Below are 13,953 nucleotides of genomic sequence, written 5' to 3' on the forward strand. Positions count from 1 at the left end.
CAAACAAAAACAGTTTTTCTGTAACACGCCCCACGGATTCCGTTCCGGGTTCCGTATAACATCAATTTATGCGCTCTCTGGCGTACGTGACGAGATGAACGTAATCTCTTCGAAGCGATGCCGTGATAAATGATGCACATTGAAATAGGTCAATGTTTTTCACTCCCTTCCGCCATACGTTCCATACATACATCTGCTGCTCAAAGTGGGTACAGTATCGTTTCTTTTTCGGATTGCAGTTTGTGTTTATTATACAAATCAGCAAATGTTGGTTGCGGGAGGAAGATGATTGTCGGAGATATACTCGTACAATGAGAACGTCTGTATTTGTTAACATTTGCGTATGCAGACTTGGAGTATGTATGCGCCACTGAAAAGTGCGAGCATAAATATCGAGCTGTTCCATTACATTGGTTAATTCAAAAGGTGTCCGTGGTTATGTTCAATTTTTAAATATTTTTTTTCGTTATTGAAAATCAAGTACACTTTGTTTCATTACGTTAGAACCATTCAGTTTTTTTAAATTTTGCGAAAATGCGAAAATGCGAGAATGCCAATGTTCCATAACTACAGAACCAGATGAAAAATTATAACTTCTTTACCAAATCGACAGCAATTTCGCATTAATTACAACACGTTTTTTAATTCGTTTAGTTTTTTCATCCTTAGTTCCCAATCAATTAAAATAACACATTCTGCGTGCTTTCGACCAAGCTACTTGTCTATCATTGTCACGGACAGTTGCGTGTTAAAGTAAACTCCGTGAAGTGAAAGAGTTCATTCCCGTTTATAAGAGACATATCACTTGCATAATTTGGGGCGTTTGAACATTATTTCGGTTGCATAATTTCAGACGTTTGATCGTTATGTAGGTAAAATTAATAAGTGTATGAGATAATATTCCATTTAATTGAACGTATGTTTTAGAATGACAATGGCACCATGAATCATTTGCTTGGTGCGTTAGTTTGCTGATTCAAACGCTGGTTCAAAGATGAGGAGGAATACTTGGTTGCTCTTGAATGATGTAGTTGTTGAACATATGGGAATGTAATTTTATTTCCTCTTTCTATAAATTAAAAGATAAAGCATAACATAATGAGTTTAATAATCGATATCTCGCATACTCTTGTACTCAGCTCTGTCTTACTCGTTTGAATAGTAAGAAGTATTTAGTGTAGGTCAACGTTAAAATCATTTTTTAAGAACCGTTTTGATGAATAATAATATTTTCTATATTTCAGAATAAACCAGAATTTATCCATCTCATGATCAGTATAATCTGAGCTACTCCCATATGGGATTCTGAGGTTTAATCCTCTTATCCTTTCCATTCTCGTGTAATTTGATATACGGGACATGAGGTTTGATATAATTATTGAAACAGAAAATGGTCAGTAGCGTCGGTCAGAAGCATAACTTTCATATGAAACACCTGATGAGTTTCAAGGAATTTGCCAAAAGCAGAAAATGATTCAGATTTTCTGTAGACGGATATCAAAATTATACTAGTAATTTTTAAATTACTAGAGAATAATTTAAAAATTAATAATTTAAAAGCTTTGCAATGATAGATTCATTTTTTCCTTATTTGAAACTTAAATAAATTCATTCAAAGTATGTCTTCAAAACAATATCGTTGAAAATATATATTACGTAAAAACAAAAGATCAATGGCCTTATTCGATGTAACTATCGTCCTGATTCGGGTCTTGTCCACCAATTGCGAATATTTGAATTATAAAAACCAGCTCTGCAATGTTCGAAAAAGATTACAGTTATTATTTTATATTCAAAATATCAACAACTCAATATTATACATAATCAATCATAACTATCGTTTTGGGCCAGTGGTCTCCATTGTCATTTTATGGGGTTGCAACTCACTGTTAGTCTAATCCTTAAAATAGAAACAAAAAAAATCTATTCATTTAGGACAATCGAAATTAGACCTTTCGCCATGTTTCAATCGGTCTACGGGAGCTACATTTTTAGTCCTCAATAATATCCCATAGCGCATTTATCGAATCCAAATAAACAAATTTACGTCCTCTGGATACGTCAGGATTTCGTTCTAAAAATGCCACCAAGCGGGTAAATTTCTGTTTGTTTATCTTTTCTTTCTTAAAAAGCAAGACACGATTCAAAATGTTAGCAAAAAAGCTAAATAAATCCGAAATTAAACTTACTCTATTCCGCGTGACTAGCTTTCACCATCTAAAACACAAGTGACAGATATACTTGTTTTTCCCCGTGATGTGACAATATCGTGGTATTCATAATAACACCGGATCCTCAAAGTTGTCACGACGGATGAATTCTTCCGGATTCTACACACACGGTGGCAGCCGTAATAACGTTGTATACAATTCACTTCCTTTTCACCGTGAAGTGACGTTCGTGATCAGGCCCAATGTGAGACGCTAACCACTCGGCCACGGGTGCACATAGGAGACTGCAACTTCCCAATTAACGGGTGTTAAATAAAAAATGAGAATTTTTTCAATCACATATAAAAAAAAAATTTTTTTCATCGATTTCAGTATTTTTTATTAATAACATAATGTATTTTCTTCAAAAAAATGTCAGTGAATGTTTAAGTAAGGGCCGTGGTCTGCTGTTCGACGCAACTTTGTCGCGATGCTCTCACAAGAACATTGTACGGCACTTACGTCAATTTTCCGGATACAATTCCGGATTCTTGTAGTCAGTTGCTTCGTGTCCTTGGCCCTCCAATTGTTTTTATACACTAGGGCACTGAGTGAGCCAAAGAAATCCTCTATTGGGCGGCACTGGGGCAAGTTTGTTGGGCTACGATCTTTCGGCACTAACGGTATCTTTTTCTCCTCAAGATACGCCAGCGTCTTCTTGGCGTAATGGGAAGACGCCTTGTCCGGCCAGAAGACGTACTTCCCATCCGCGTGATGCTCGTTCAGGATCGGCAGCAGGATTTTATCGAGGCACTCTTCTCGATAGATTTGTTGCTTGATTGCCAGACCGCTCGGCTTAAACCAAGGCTTTGAAATGTCCCGGTCGAAAATGGCGATGTACAACATAACCTTTTTGCAAACTCGTGCTTGAACTTGCATTTCACTTCAGGCGGTGTGGATGATGTGTCGCTGGAGTAGTAATTATCATTTCCTGGAATATGCGTTTTGTACAGCGGAAAATAGCTTTCGTCGTCCAGAACGAAAGACGTCCCGCGGTATTTTTTGGTCATCCACCCACACTGTGATTTAACCCGTGACCGGAATAAATCGCCACAGTAAACAATTGCAACAGAAACAACCGCTTAGAAAAAGTGTAGTAGGCTAGAAATATTTGGCGCGGGAAAAACCGCCGACCCGCCGTCGGAAGCGGCGGTGTCTCGCACGCAAACCTGGGATCCACTGATTGCCCGGTTAGTTTGAAACATAGGATACGATCCTTTAGCAATGTCCGACCGAGCTCTAGCGAGCGTCGGACGGCATACGTCTGCCCGGGGCGTTACGTTTGCCTGGGGCGATACGTTTGCCCGGTTAATTCTTGTTTTGAAATACAATACCGCGCCACAATATTTATAGCCTACTACACTTTTTATGAGTGGTGGTTTCTGTTGCAGTCGTTTTCTCCTGCGCTTTAATCCGGGAATCGATTTAACCGTCTCAATCTGCTCCTCCGTGTACTCCGGCGACCTCGTCTTCTTCCTGCAGATTCCTTCCATCTTGAGGATGCGATGGATCAATACGTGGGAGCAGCCATATTTCCGACCGGCGTCACGCAGGCTGGTTGCGTCCTTGTTGTCAAACAGCTTCTTTAGCGATGTCTTCCTCTGCTTCGTCATTATCGTCACCGGACGACCACTTCCGACCTTCCGCTCTACATTCAGGGAACCCAGGATACGATATACCGTACTGACAGGTACATTTTCTTCCTTAAAATGTGCCACCGTGAACTTTTTTTCTTGCTGGAAATGCGTTTCGTAGAACCGTACAATGCGTTCGCGGAGCACGTGCTGTTTCGACGCCATCTTTGTTTTGACTAAATTCAAACTAGCAAAACCAAACACGCCTACTGTTTCTAGGGAGCCCAAAGAGCAATTTTCTTGGAGAAAGAAAATTCTACGCTCTTTATTTGAGTTACTGAAAGGTATTGAAAAAATTCTCATTTTTTATTTAACACCCGTTATGAGACTACCGCAAGTAATCGGTTACATATTACTAACATAGTCGTGTTATCCTGAATAGCATTTCGCAAATTTTTGGAAAAAGATCGTGAACGAGGAACAATTGACATATGTTTTCTCTCTATAGAAGGAGAAATTGGATTAACTATCGTCATGTTGATGATCAAAGAATCATTGAAATTAAGACGTTCCAGAATTGATTACAAAGTGTATTGTGTAAATCTATCGAATCTTTCTGTCGCAGCACCTACATAAGTATCATCCAAACTGACATTATTTTCCTGGTCGAGCTGTGCGTTTTTGAGATTGGTTAAATTTTCATATAGTTTACCTTAAAAAAATATACAAAATTGTGCTGAATAACCTTGAAATGCTCAAATGAAAAAAAACTTTGCAACAATCTATTAAAATAGTTCACCATGCTCAGAGTATAATCAAGAAGAATAAATAAATAAAAAAACGTCTAAGAGTCATTTAAGCTGTCATAGTGGACCTTACGCGAATCTTATCGACATGATCAATCTTCAAAATAAATTCGGAGTGGCTCAAATCGTTCCAATATACGCTTGATAACACTTTCCGATGAAAGCCACCGCGTAGCTGCCGGATGTAGCATTTTCAAGGATTTCAACACTAAGTGAGTTTAAATTTCAGCCAGTAAATTTCCTTACACAGCTGCTCGATCCTATCAGGCATCTATTTACATGCATATGATGCACACAGAACAATACTATGGCAAACACATTTTAGTGAAAAAAACAAGTATGGGAAGTCTTTTCTCATATACGCTCCTAATGACATCTAGAGACCGGTCATGTTCATCGGCAGAATATCCTACAAGATTCTGCTTGTATGGTATTCCTGTAAAGCGTTTGGAGTCAGTTTCAATAAAAATCGTAGACTCAGTTATTAAAATGAAGTGTATCTTCCTTCCAGATGTAAAGTTTTAAGGAGTTCAAAACTTGGAAATGATGAAAGAATAAAAAAACTGGATACAACTGTGAAAATAAAAAAAAACTGGAGATTTTTTGCCTTTGGCTGTTTCGCTAGCATGTTTAAGAAACACTGGCAATATCTGTCCACACCTCTCCATTCTGATTTCTTGATTTGAAGAGTTACAAATATCTCAGGTTTGATAATAATGGTCATGCTCAGCGGCGTAGAGTAGGGATGGGGGGCGGTGGGGGCGGTCCGCTCCGGGTTCCACCCTCAGAGGGGTGACATCCACGACTATAATTGTTATATTGTTTCGAAAAACATCTTTCGATATTTATAATGAACGTCATCCGTTAATGCAACCATTATCAGACTCGTATTTTAAATTTTTTTGTTAGGGTGACCATTTCCGTTTCAGGGTGGTCCAAAAACATTTTTTGCCAAAACTGACTTTTTTTCAAAAATTAGTAGTTCAAAAGTATTAAATTTTTGAAGAAAGTCATTTTTGAGAAAAAAAGGGAAAATGATTTTTTGGACCATCGGGTAACTTTGAGAAATCATAACTCGAAACGAAAAAAACGCCTCCCTGGTTTCGAGATATGTTATGTGAAAAATCCTCAGCTTTCCAGAAAAAAAATTAAAAAATATATAGCGCCTTTGGTCCCGAGACTACTAAAACAATAAAAAACGAATACAATCAATAATAACGAGAGCAGAATTCAAATTTTCTGCAGGTATAGTGTTTTCCAAAAAAATGCCAGGTGATTGGCTTTAATTTGATATGTCGATTATCTGAATCGGTCTAGTTGTTCAAAAGTTATGAGTTTAAAAAAAACATTTTTGGCAAAAATGCGAAAAAATGTTTTTTTCGGACCACTCTAAAATGGAAATGGTCACCCTAACAAAAAAAATAAAAAAATAAGGGTCTCATAATTTGCGATAAAGAACAAGACTACCACTTTTGACGAAAATCTGAGAACCACTATATCGGTTTGGCATGGAATGGCTGAATGATTCTTTGTTAATGTCATGGAGGCTTTTCACTTGGAAGTTCATTCGCCTTTACTCAGTGATTAGTGATATTATTTAGTAAAAATTTTCGCTATGGAAAAGTGCATGTCAAACAGTCGTTCACGCTACGCCACTGGTCATGCTAATCCTTTCCAAGTTTGCATCCATTTGTGATTGATTCTTTTTCATTCTGCGTATTGTTCATACTTAATTTGTGAATAATTTCAATCAAGACCCGTCGGTTAAAACACTGGCGCCTATAGTTCGCATCGCTCTTTTTTATGAAAGAAAAACACATTTGCTTGTCAATAAATTAAAAGAATTACTTATGGAAGAAAAAGCTCCGACTGCTACAACTTTCGCCCATTGTCTAGGGAATCTACGTACAACTGTTAGACAAATTCTATAGTATTTGTTATTTGCTAAACTATTTGTATAAAGGTTGCGGTTAGCTAGCACAAACAGCAAACAAACACCTGCTTGCTGTTAAAAACATCAGTTTTTTCCTCGCGGAAATAGCGCCCAAAAATAGGACAATCTACGAATAGCAGCCTGAAACCTTTCACGAGAAGATTCGTAAGAAGCAGATATGTGTTAAAAACCTTGTATACGGTCATTTCCTCATTGTGCATCGATGCACTTTATTATACTATATTGAGATCGAATGAACAGAGAATCGGAAAAAACGAATGCTCAAGCTCAAGATTTTTAAGCATTGCACACTATTAGGTACTGATATTACAGTAATGGAGTGTTCTACGATATAGATATTTCTGTTTTGTATATCTCCATCTAAACATCTCGATAAGGATGATATGATGCTCGATTGAAAAATATGTTTTTCGTTACATGTATTCTAATAACTTCCCAAATAGCGAAAACATTGAATTTATCTGCTATATTCAAGCATGTAATTTCATTCACCCTAACTAGAAAAGACCAATGCTCTTCCCTGCTGTGAGCATGAGCTGCAGCATAAAAATTCATGGGAGACGTGCGTCTGGTCACGTATGCATCGGTGTTACGTGCGGCTCGAAGCGTACATCTAGAGAGAGAACATGATTTTGAGCTAGGGCTTTCGTTTACCTTCCCTATTTCGGAGTCTAGTACAGTAATATAGTGCGCAGTAAAAATTATGTTGCAGTTTTGCAGTCTCAACTTCATTATGTGTCCTTTATTGTGTGCGTTTATTGTTGCATCAACACATGTGCCTTTTTGAACACTAAAATGTTTTACAATATGAATTTATAGAAAAACTCACACTAATTACTTTAATGGTATGGCTTCCATTGACGAGTTCAACCTTGAAACAAGTTGATTTCTACTTTTTTTTCGTCAGTTGCTCGCTTTGGTCAGTTTGATTCATTCCAATCAGTACTTCGCGAAACCATAAAACATAACTTCGGCTTGCTGATGAAAACAATTCGTTTTCTCGAGCGCTGTTTGGAAAATCTTTAATCAAATCGAAGTCTTTCGATTTATGAGCTGGTGCGACACTTCAAAGTGATAGACAGGTTTCATAGGCAGCGCCTATCCACACTCACTAAAATACACCTGCAATGATGAAAGTTTTCGTTATAACGACGAACAGCAGCAATCAAAATCCAATTCCCTTACCCATAAGTGACTCCATCAGCAAATGATCACGTTGTGTCATTTCGAAGGATCTCGGTTTCTCGCTTCTGGCGGCTCCAAATAAGTACTCATTGACCATGGTGCCTCCCAGTCCTACCATAAGAGCAGCCACCATCGTCCCTTGGGCAGCGACACGAAGCTGCATGAGATACACCGAAGAGGGAATCAATCCACGATTCCTAAATTTGTAGACTCCGATTCCACACACGATTGCCAATCCTGCAAGACCGATAGGTACGAAAGGATATTCCCGCGCTTTCCGTATCAGTTTATCACCGATGCTTTCCTCGAAATTCTGAACAGTCAGCATCGCTTGAGTCATTTTGTGAGAGAGTGTGGGAGAACAAACTAACACTCGACTTTTTCATGAAACGTTCTGCTCACGAATGACTCTTACCCCAGAGAGTATTCATGAGGAATGTTCATTCCCACCCTGCCTAGCAGTCCAACTGTTGTGTACGTGATACACGCGTTGTGCCGTTGTTGATGACTTGCGACACTCACTTTTGCATGGTTGATTTCATGCACAGTCGTTCGTTCACTCACGTAGCATACTTTTCGTTTTCGAAATGACGTCACAAGTAGGCTAGAAGTATTGTGGCGCGAGAAAACCATCATGGGTATACCGTTCTGAATCATATTTCGGACGCTTGAGGCATTTGATGCAGAAAACAGATCAAAACGTTATGTACAGGTATTATTTGGTTGATATTTTGACGTAGGACTACGTCTTTGATTTCTATATAGGGGGTCACTCTACGAAAAATGTAACGTTTATTAAGAGTTTTCAAATGCATATTACGCAGAATCGTTCTTATGATATATGTTATAAAATATACCATTAGACGGCAAATTTATCCAGATTTTTTTTCGCCAGAGACATCAACAGTGGAAATAATGAAACAAGTGAGCAATTTAACAAACAAAAGAGGTATGTTATTCGAGCGGATGAGAAGGTGAATCATGTATTATGCATTCTTTCTTTCAACTTCGTTCCCATGAAAGTTGTATGCAACACAAAATTGTGTGCAATAATTAGATCTATCAAACAAATTAGCAAGACCTTTTTCGAATGTTGAAGTAATCAGATGCAAGATTTCATGCATCAATGAAATATCATGCAAGATTTCATCAAAGCGACGAGGAAAGTGTCACTCATACATATATGACGGGATGATGAACATCTTAAGCCAGTGTCTTGCGGGCTGTGAAAACATGGGCAATTGTACAGCGAAAAATGATAGCAATACTAGGAAGATGACAGCGATTATTATGTGAGGACTTACTGAGATCGGCATTACATCGCATCACAAAAATGAAACGAAATAAAATAGAAATAATCTTCATGACTCATATTCATAATTCTCAATGACTTTATTCTTTCTATGATAGATTGAGCAGTAGAACCAATACGACTTGATTGTGATAGTCTACAAACGAACATTGTTTCACCGAAAAAGTTTCTGCTAATAATAAGAATAACACAAATGAAAGAAATAACAATATCACCATTTAAAATAAAACAACTTCATGATTTAATGTGTGTTTTACCTCAAAATATCACGAAATCGTAAGTATTTTTAACTTGATTTTCGTTTCTTCCCCATAAAATTCATATTCAATGTAATCAATGACGATATATATATTTTTTTCGTTCACCGATCTACCATTCCACCCGTTTACCATCTACCATTCCCCCCAGTTATGTGTCAGACTGATATTCATTAATCATTTTCAATTAGACCAGATTTTCTTTTTTTGTTCGTTTGACGGTTACGAGTACATATAACAAACGGCCCATTCCAGGGCTACTATTTGAAGTTTCAAAGAGTTAAACTAACAGATTTCTGAACAATGAAAAGAATTACATTAAAACAAAACAACTGTTGGAACAATCACAGTCCTACGTCAAACTTCCGTCCGTGCCCCTAGGCTCAGACCCTTCTACTTTTTAGTAAATTAGTTCAAAATGCTTTTAAACTTTCTAATATAGTACCTATTTGATTAAAAACATAAAAAATATTAAAAAAAAGTTTTTCAATTGAAGCGAATTAAAATTAAACTTTGGTCACTATTTATAAAAAATCAAATTTCGGACAGAGTGAATTCGAATTTCGAACACTGTTTTCCTATTTATATTTTTGTACAATTATTAAGGCAATAAAATGATCAAGATGCGAAAATAACAACAACTTGCCCTGTCTACACAAGTACTGCAACCTTCCATGCACACACAAATGTCTTTAAAATTGTCTACAACCATTAATATCTTGTAAACTTCTAATAGAACTGTTAACAACCTGTTATTTTTTAATTAACTTGAAATAATTTTCAACAACCTCTCTCGTGATAATTCCAACCACTTACCCCTTCCCCTATTTTCCCCCATAATGCTTTTTGTTTATTGATGTTTCTTTATGTTGTACCTTCATGGTTTAATATACCGGAAGCGTTATATTGCTTAAATGATAATTATATATTTGAATTCAAGTTATTTGTTATTCAAAGTAATAAAATGGTTTAAGATTACACAGAGCTTGAGTCTTGATTCTTAATTGTTGTTACATAGTTTCATCTATTTTGCCATCGTTCTTTTGTACCAATTTCGCTTTCAAATTTGCAGTTTTTTTTTGCCTTTTTCAGTTCTTTAATTTTTTTTTCTGCCTCATCCATTCTTCTTGTTTCCTCAACTTAGCAAACTTTAGCTATTTCTTTTTCTTTTTTTCCCTTCTACGTTTAAACTCAGTTTTCCTTTTCCTTTCCTCAAGTTTTTGGCGCTTCGGCATTTCAATGAACATCTTCGCAGATTCTACGTTGTTATTTGACACTAGCTGACCCGGCAAACTTCGTCCCGCCCAAAATTTGTTTTTTGTTATCAATTCCTTCAAACATTCACGTTTTTTACTATGCGCAAATTCATGGGTCAATCGTAGAACTGTTCATTGATTGATCTTCTAATCGACCCCGTTGAACTTACCTTTTACTAAAAAATTCCTAGTACTTCTATCAAAACTCATCATTATAATATCAGATTATTTTCTGACACAATTCTCGTTCAAGATTTTTCAACCACATGCAAATAACATGTTTCTCCGTTACATGGAATAAATGTTTTATACAGAAAATATGATAGAATAAAGACAGTCCTAAAGCGGACAATTCCTTCCTCGAGTTTTGCTCTTATCAACATATTCGGCAATCCATTGTTATTGGTATAGATAAACGAAGATAAAGATATTTCGTTAACGCAAACATCAAAAGGACTAACAACGCTTGTCACTATGTAATTGTAGAACATAAGGGAATTTAATTTTCCGAATTTCCCTTTTTCTTTCAAACTTTTCCGAAAATTTTCAATCGTCATGTTTGATTAGTATATTTTTGGTTGAAATATGTGTAACATTTTTTATGGGACCCCCTCTCCATTCCAGAGGAGGGAGAGGTGTCATATCACCATAGAAACATTTCTTATACCAAAAAAACTCTCACATCCCAAATTGTGCTTGATTAGTTCTCGAGTTATGCAGAAGTTCGTATTTCATTAGTATGGCAGCCCCCCTTAGAGAGAGGGGAGGAGTGTATTCATCATAGAAACGTTTCGTGCCCTGTGAAACCTTCACATGCCAAATTTGGCTCCATTTTCTTGAATAATTCTCGAGTTGTGCAGAAATTTGTGTTCCATTTCTATGGCAGACCCCCTCCCCCCCTTCTTAGAGAGATGGGAGGAGTGTTGAACCACCTTAGAAATGTTTCTTGCACGCTAGAACCTCCACATGCCAAATTTGGTTCAATTTGTTTAATTAGGTCTTGAAACATGCAGAAATGTATGCTTTATTTGTATGGCAGTCCCCCATCTCCCCTCAGAGAGAGGGGAGGAGTGTCTATTCACCATATAAACGTTTCGTGTCCCCTAAAACCTTCGCATGCCAAATTTGGTTTCATTTTCTTGATTAACTCTCGAGTTATGCAAAAATTTGTGTTTCATTTGTATGGCAGCCATATTTACATCTTAAAGAAAAGGGAGGAGTGTCTAACCATCATAGAAACATTTATTGCACCCTAAAACCCCCATATGCCTAATTTGGTTTCATTTGCTTGATTAATTCTCGAGCAATGCAGAAATTTGTGTTTCATTTGCATGACAGCCCCCCCCCCTCAGAGAGGGGGAGGGGTCTCAAACTATCACGAAAACCTTCCCCGGCCCGAAAAACCCCTACATACCAATTTTCATGTCGATCGGTTCAGTAGTTTTCGAGTCCATAATAATCAGACAGACAGATAGACAGACATACAGACAGAAATCCATTTTTATAGATATAGATATCCCAGGACTCGTTTGTAACCACTGTAGGAGTAAGGTGAGGCTTACTTTAACCGTGAGTTGATGAGTCGCCAGGATACACAGCAGCATAGGGAGGATTCAACGTTTCTTCTGTTAGAAGTTCATCCAGTTGCACATTGTCCTCTAATTATTCAGTTCCCCTCATATCATACCAGTAGATAGTCAGCAGCTGAAAAACATGCATGTTATTTCTACAAGATTTCAAACCATTTTGATGCGTTATATGAATCTACTCACATTTTAGCATCACCAATTTCAACTGTCCGAAACATGAATCGTAGAGAAAAAGTTCGATTCAAATTTCGGACATTTTATTTTGTAACTTTTTGAAGAAAATTTTAATTATCTTTGATTATTTTTTGTAATCAACTGCGAAACACTTACCAATCTAGAACAGCAAACTGATAACGATGATTAGAACTAATGAAACACGAGAGAAATTTAAATATTAATGAACGGTTAAATTCTACATGCTCACGCTAAGCGAACGTCAAACACAAACGATAATGAGTAGTGTTTAAAAAAAAGTACAGTAAAAACTGTTTTTGTGCGGTTTTTTTTGTGCGATTGTCTCTTCTTGTGCGGTGTATGAAAAGAAGCATATTTGACGAAGTTATCGTCCATTTAGTTTTTTCGATGGTTTATATGCATTTCAGTGCAAAAAAACATATTTGCGTCTCAATTATCCACTTCTGAAATCATTCCCCTCCTCTCATCAAATGCTCTAAGTTTTTCTAAGTTTTTGCATGACATTATTCCTAACAGCAACACGTTTCGACATGCAACCAAAAGCAAAAAACAGCTACGCGCAACCGAAAAGGCAAAGTGTCCCATCGCAAAGCAGGGAAACAAAAGGAAACTGAACGGTAAATGGCGTGGATTTAAGTTATTTTCTTGGGGGAAACTTTTTTTATGCGGTCCCTATCCCCCGCACAAAAAAAGGTTTGCCTGTAGTGTGGAAAAATTTTCATCATCGAATTTTAAAAACCGACCATGTACATTTTATATATTGGCCCAAAAAATGACCTTTGCGAAATATCAGGTCAATCGGACATGATTTAGAGGTGCCTCAAAGCACTCAAAGTTTTGATTTTTTGGACACTCAGGCTAAGGCCCAAAAAGTCCATTTTCGGCCAATTTTTTTTTTCGAGATAACACCAGATCTCGACGTTTTATGCATTTTGCATCGAAAACTTTTTTTCGATTTTCCTCATTTCGTGTGCTCCCCCCTTGGAAGAGACCAAGAATTGTTCCAGTCGGTCTCTCTGGAACTAGAATTGTTTCGAATTTCTCAATTCCTTGGTCAGGACTAAACAGCACAAGCATGCAGATAAGTGCATTCCGCAGAGCCTAGAAATGTTCTGGCTAGGTTCGCCTTGTCAAGAAGCGACATCAAAAGAATGCAAAAAAGTAGAGTCGAATGAACTGCAAAGTTTTGAACCCCCTTAAAAACAAACAAGAGAGGATATGTAACGCAAAATCCTCCTGCCAGAACGAGAATCAAACCCAAAGCTTCCGACATAGTAAGTGTGACTCTTCCACGAGAACCACATTTATTAAATCACATCCGTAACTACCTAGCCGGGAGACTACTGAAGAAGTGGCTCGAGCTGTACCTGAAATTGGTGAATCATGTCAGCTTCAATCTGGCCGAGCCATCATGCACGCCGTGCTCCTTTGTTTCCGGTGCCCTCTGGTAAATGGTGCCTGTAGATAAATGCTCGCTAAATGTGCAACGGGGCTCTCTCCAAACAACGCACGATGTTCGTGGTCCACGTTCCTCCACCATTCCGTCATCCGTCATCCGTCAGCACACCACCGTAGATCAAGGCCGTGATCAAAAATACATCATAATCGTTCTAAA

At 37.4% G+C, this 13,953-nt stretch overlaps 1 protein-coding gene across 1 annotated transcript; it reads right to left on the reverse strand.

Annotated features, from left to right (window-relative positions):
* Positions 1-7,268: 7,268 nt before the first annotated feature.
* On the reverse strand, positions 7,269-8,118 carry LOC129770697 (HIG1 domain family member 1A, mitochondrial-like). The gene is made up of 2 exons (XM_055773686.1): positions 7,730-8,118; positions 7,269-7,666 (listed from the first exon to the last, which is right to left on the reverse strand). Exons 1-2 carry the CDS (start codon positions 8,067-8,069, stop codon positions 7,656-7,658), a joined length of 351 nt encoding a protein of 116 aa, XP_055629661.1. The 5' UTR covers positions 8,070-8,118; the 3' UTR covers positions 7,269-7,655.
* Between the last annotated feature and the right edge of the window lie 5,835 nt (positions 8,119-13,953).

The sequence above is a fragment of the Toxorhynchites rutilus genome, chromosome 2, assembly GCF_029784135.1.
Source record: "Toxorhynchites rutilus septentrionalis strain SRP chromosome 2, ASM2978413v1, whole genome shotgun sequence".
Lineage (NCBI taxonomy): Eukaryota > Metazoa > Arthropoda > Insecta > Diptera > Culicidae > Toxorhynchites > Toxorhynchites rutilus.

What these genes read in the sequence shown, in the direction of transcription:
- LOC129770697 (XM_055773686.1), bottom strand. Translation starts at nt 8,069, where the DNA reads ATGACTCAAGCGATGCTGACTGTTCAGAATTTCGAGGAAAGCATCGGT.